This window comes from Dermochelys coriacea, chromosome 11, assembly GCF_009764565.3.
Source record: "Dermochelys coriacea isolate rDerCor1 chromosome 11, rDerCor1.pri.v4, whole genome shotgun sequence".
Classification (NCBI taxonomy): Eukaryota; Metazoa; Chordata; order Testudines; family Dermochelyidae; genus Dermochelys; species Dermochelys coriacea.
The window spans coordinates 17060572-17066571 of record NC_050078.2 but is presented as its reverse complement, the minus strand read 5'-3'; the positions used below and the strand labels follow the sequence as shown (position 1 = coordinate 17066571).

Sequence of the window (6000 nt, the reverse complement as noted above, 5' to 3'; positions counted from 1 at the left end):
TAGAGCATAAGCTTTCGTGAGCTTCAGCTCACTTCATCGGATGCATTAGGTGGAAAAAACAGAGGAGAGATTTATATACACACACAGAGAACATGAAACAGTGGGTTTATCATACACGCATCCGATGAAGCGAGCTGTAGCTCACGAAAGCTTATGCTCTAATAAATGTGTTAGTCTCTAAGGTGCCACAAGTCCTCCTTTTCTTTTTGCGAATACAGACTAACACGGCTGCTACTCTGAAACCTGACATTTATTAGAGCATAAGCTTTCGTGAGCTACAGCTCACTTCGTCGGAAACCAAGGCTCTTTGAAGAAAAATAAGTGGGCGGAGAGGAGCCCGCCCGCTTTACTTCACACCCGGTCGTATGGGCGAGGACGAGAAATTGGACGTCAGTGAATGGTTCGGTTGTTGCGCCCTCCCGCCTCGCCGTGCTGCGCTGGGAGGGCCGAGGGAGTCGGCCATCTTGGGTTCGGCCGGGCTGCGAGCGAGCGAGCGGGGGAGGGACTGGCTGTGTTGCGGAAGTGACCGCGCTCGCTTCGCCGTAGTGGAGAGGGAGAGAAGGAGAGTCCAGGGTCCCCCACCGTTCCCCGGCCAGCACCATCTCTAGCGAGGAGGATGGCAGGGCGGCTACCGGCTTGCGTGGTGGACTGCGGCACGGGGTGAGCGCGGGGGCGGCGAGCCGGCGATGAATGGGCAGCAGGGAGGCTGCTGACAGTTTGGTACCGGGGGGTGCCCCCCCCTCCTCCTCCTCCCGTGGGGGGTGGGGTATCTCCTCCACCCCACGGATCCCGCCCCGGTGGGGAGGCTGCAAGGAGCTGTCTTGCCCCACAAGATGGGGGTGTCAGCGGGGAGAGGAGGCTAGAAAGCGGGGGAAGGGGTTGAAGTGCCCTCCTCCTCCCGTTTCTCCCCCATCTTCCCCTTTCAGCGCAGCTCCTTCCCTCCTCCGCATACGGCTTTGTGAGCCCGGGCTCCCGCCCCCAGGAGCCCCCCCCCCGTCCCCCAGATCTGGGTGGGCGCGGGCTCCCACCCTGACTTCAGCACCCACCCCCCGACTCCCTGTGGGAGTGGGCCTCTCTCCAAGTCGCACCCTCTCCCGCCCCCAGTTTATTTTGGGCTGACTGTGCGGGGGCAGGGTCTGCTCTGACCCTCCAAAAATCAGCCTGACTCTCGGGGCAGGGTCACATCTTAAGGTGAAAAAGAAAAGGAGGACTTGTGGCACCTTAGAGACTAACAAATTTATTAGAGCATAAGCTTTCGTGAGCTACAGCTCACTTCATCGGGTGCATTGGGTGGAAAATAAAGTACCCTAAGGTGAGCATTCTCCCCTCGCCCTTTTGGGTTTTTTTGTAGGGTCCCCTCTCCACCCTCATCTCACTCATTCCATTTGCTGCTCTAGAAATCTTCCTGTCTCGGTCATTCAGGAAGCAGTGTTCCCCACCCTGGACTGAGAATCTCCCAAGACCAAGCTTGCTGCCTGTGTCTTGCAGGAAGCAGGCTCCTGCTCAGGGGCTGCTGAGGTTAGGGTGGACCCTACTCAGAATCCAGATAGGATAGCAAAATGATAAAAGAAGTATTATTTCTATTGTTCAGTCATGTAATTGTGTGCATTAAATATTTTGAGCTCACCGGTTATTGCTAAATACCATGTTTTTTTTTAATATATGGATCAAATCATTTATTCAATATTACTTCTCTATAGGGGAAACCCTCCCCCCCCTTCTAGTGAGCAAGCGCAGCGGAACTTCCTTAGTTTTGTCAAAGCCTCTTCCTGCTTTCAGGCTTTTATACCTTATATGGCAGTTTTCAGTGTCAAACCTGAACCAAATCCTTTTTAGAAACTATTTTGTATTTAGCAATTACCCGAGGACGAGTAGAGAGAAAGTACCAGTGATAGCTAATGCAAATAGATGGAAGGGACAGAGGTTCAGAATTCCTTTCAGTTGTTGCCTGTGTTTGCTGCTCCTAGTCTTCCCACTGTGTGCAAGACCCTGTGGGTAAAAGTAGGAAGTAAAGACTGAGTTTGAACTTGGAAGGATTATTGTATCCTTAATGGTAGTAGTGTACTGAAGAAATGCAAGGATTTTTTTTTCCTCCTGTGAGCTACTGATTACTGTGGGATTTTAAAGATGGAATGATTTATTTTTAAACGTTTCAGAAGGTTTTATTGTAGAATCTATCAAAAAAATTTTGTAGTGGTTCTAGCTCCTCCCTCTTCTCTAGGGAAAGTGACTGTGTTAAGTGACAGGTTTCAGAGTAGCAGCCCTGTTAGTCTGTATCCGCAAAAAGAAAAGGAGTACTTGTGGCACCTTAGAGACCAACAAATTTATTTGAGCATAAGCTTTCAGGAGCTACAGCTCACTTCATCAGACAGTCACTGAATGCATCCGATGAAGTGAGCTGTAGCTCACAAAAGCTTATGCTCAAATAAATTTGTTGGTCTCTAAGGTGCCACAAGTACTCCTTTTTTTGTGCTATCTAAACTACTCTTGTTTAACTTCCCATCAATTTTTGATCATTTATAGAAAGTTTTGTTTTAAACTAAAATTGAATCTTACATAATCTATTTGGCATATTGCAAACTGAGAGTAGATGTGGGTATCTATAATATGCATATTTAACTTTTGGGGGGATTTGATCTTTCAGAACTGTGAAAATTGGTTCACAATAGTAATGTGAGCCCATCATCCCCCTTTAAATTTAAAAGTGCCAATTTGGAATAACAGCATCAATAAATGTTCATTTTTATAAACTGCACAACTTGCACATGTATATATGTATATAATGGTGGTGCACTAATGGTAACATAGGTAAGGTTAGGAGTACTTGTGGCACCTTAGAGACTAACAAATTTATTTGAGCATAAGCTTTCGTGAGCTACATCTCACTTCATCAGATGCATTCAGTGGAATTCAGCTGTAGCTCACGAAAGCTTATGCTCAAATAAATTTGTTGATCTCTAAGGTGCCACAAGTACTCCTTTTCTTTTTGTGAATATAGACTAACACGACTACTCTGAAACCTGTCATAGGTAAGGTTGCATTTAGAGTTACAGCAGAAATAAAGACCTTGAATTTATATTGAAGTGTGAATGTACTCTTTCCTTTTGTATATCACATTTTAAGTATTAGATAGGGAGCGCTTTGTCATATTTGTCTTTTTTGAGTATGACGTGTTTCAGTGAAGCACCTACTACAAGTGAATACATGGCCCCTGCCCTGAAGAGTTTACCAAGCCTAGAGCCTGTAAAGAGAATAACTTATACCTGCAATGAATTTCCATTTTTTTATAGCGGTCTTCGTACAGGAGTAAAGGATCCCTTTTTATTATTGGGGCCTACATTTAAATAGGGGAGTAAGAGAATATATAGAACAAGGATTACAGTAATGTGCAAAAAGAAAAGGAGTACTTGTGACACCTTAGAGACTAACAAATTTATTTGAGCATAAGCTTTCGTGAGCTACAGCTCACTTCATTGGATGCATAGTTTATGCTCAAGTAAATTTGTTAGTCTCTAAGGTGCCATAAGTACTCCTTTTCTTTTTGCGAGTACAGACTAACAGAGCTGCAACTCTGAAACCAGTCATTATTACAGTAATGTGGTTACTCAGCAAAGACATGTACAGGTTTTGAGGGTTCTGTTTCTCTATTTATTTGATACTTTGGTGTTTGTAGGCCCCACTAAAATGTACTTAGAGAGTCTTGTACTGACATTCTAATTATGAGACTCTTCCCACCAGTTTTCATTTGTATCCACTAAGCCAGTGGATCTCAACTTTTCCAGACTACTATATCCCTTTCAGGAGTGTGATTTGTCTTGTGTGCCCCAAGTTTCACCTCATTTAAAAACTACATGTCTACAAAATCAGACATAAAAATACCAGTGTCACAGCACACTGTTACTGAAAAATTGCTTACTTTCTGATTTTTACCATATAACTATAAAATAAATAATTTGGAATATAAATATTTTACTGACATTTCAGTATATAGTACATAGAGCAGTATAAACAAGTCATTGTCTATATGGGATTTTAGTTTGTACTGAATTTGCTAGTGCTTTTTATGTAGCCTGTTGTAAAACTAGACAAATATCTAGATGTACCCCCTGGAAGACCTCTGCGTACCCCCACAGGTACTTGTACCTCTGGTTGAGAACTACTGCACTAAACTTTCGTGAGCTACAGCTCACTTCATTGAATGCATCCGATGAAGTGAGCTGTAGCTCACGAAAGCTTATGCTCTAATAAATTTGTTAGTCTCTAAGGTGCCACAAGTACTCCTTTTCTTTTTGAGAATACAGACTAACATGGCTGCTACTCTGAAACCTGCACTAAACTATCATCTTTATTATTTAGATTAACTTAGTTAATTATAGTATCTTTTTTAATAGTTAAGATTACAATGAGACTTTTTTTATAACCCCAGTTTTCATATGCTTTGATGTTTAAAAATTCTCCTTTTGGGGTTAAATTTTCCACGTTTAGAATTGATTTTTTGTGTGTGTGGGGAACCATGAGCAAAATCTCTTGAGCCACTCATTCATGGAAAAGGGAAAAATACCATTTCAGGATTTTAAGGGCTTTTCTGCTTGCCAGTAACTCTGGTGTGGACAGAGGGGTGCCCTCTATGCTTCATGTGTGAATAGGCTCTGTGCTAGATTTGGAGGTGGAGTTGAAAATTTTAAACTTTTTTTTTTAATTTTTTTTAAGTATTTTTAAAACTTATAACTTTTTATTATAAGATTGAAAATAACTTTTGACCATGAACACTTAGTAGCTGCATGGACTTTTAGAAGAGCCTAGTGAATCCTAGTTTACTTTGTGACATTAAAATGTACAGCTCTCTAGCTGTTGACACAACTTTTAAGTGTCTCATTGAAATACACATCACAGTTCATCAAAAATAATGTAATTTATACGTCTATCTTTCTGTTGCTGCTGCCATTGCAGTTCTTTTTCAATCTGCTACTGTCATTTAAATTTCCTGTTGAAGAAAAGTGATTGGAGAATCAAACTAATTCTAAAAAGAAGGCCAAATCACTTTTATATTGTCCATTGGCCAGATGGAAAACTTGCACAAAGATCAAGGGAGAATATGGTCCTGATAGTAGTAACTAACATTTAGTTGAGGCTACTTGAGAAATATTAATGCAATGAGAGAAACTATGTGGGGTACTTTTCAGCTTCTGTTTTGGTGTTTGGGTTTTTTTTTGCCATTTGCCCATACTAGTATCTGGGTTGCCCACACCACACAGGTAATGTGGTAAATGTGCAGATGAGATGTACATTTGAGCACCAAAATTAGTTGAAAATTTTGGCTTTTAGGAAAACAGAACCAGTGGTCTGTCTAGTGCAATACTATGTGGATGATTTAGAGGAAGGTGCAAGAAATGCAGCAATTGTCAGTTATGCGCTTTTAACTCATGGGCCTATTTATCGTCAATATGGGGCAGTGGCATGTTGTCAATTCAGAAGGACAGTGGTACCTCAGTTCCAAACCTGATCTGAATGCAAGTTTTCTTTTCAGAACCATAAGGGCTAGAAGCTAACTTCTTAACAAAATGAAAGCTTGAGAATCTAATCTGTCATGCGGGCTGGATAAATAGTTAGGTGGGACTATGGGTCAGCTGTTTGACACCATTGACTTAGTGTATGAACAGTTTCTTTTTTTATCAAATGTGAAGAAGAAGAATAAATCAAATATATGAATGCCATGCTAAGGCTACTTAATCAAAAAGGGTCAGGAAATGCAAAAGTTACCCTTGGACAAGCTACCTTTCTAAAACATTCCTAGTCTGAAAGTAGGCCTTGGAATGTGTACCTGGTTCAGGAATCTTTATATAAACTACCAAGGGAAGCAAGTACTACTAGAATTTTAGGTGGTACACATGACATCTTGCCAATATTTATTGTTTTTGAGAAATAATTGAATAAGTCAAAGATGAGGATACCTCCTACATTGAAAATGTTGTTGAACCAATCTCTGAACCTTTTTTTTTT

At 41.7% G+C, this 6000-nt stretch overlaps 1 protein-coding gene across 1 annotated transcript in view; it reads left to right on the top strand.

The window, feature by feature from the left end:
- The first annotated feature begins 298 nt into the window (after positions 1 to 298).
- Positions 299 to 6000, top strand: part of ACTR3 (actin related protein 3) — a 48339-nt gene continuing 42637 nt past the window's right edge. The window contains exon 1 of the mRNA XM_038421992.2: positions 299 to 660. Within this exon, the coding sequence (XP_038277920.1) occupies positions 617 to 660 (44 nt within the window). The 5' untranslated portion in view covers positions 299 to 616. The remainder of the gene's footprint in view (positions 661 to 6000) is intronic.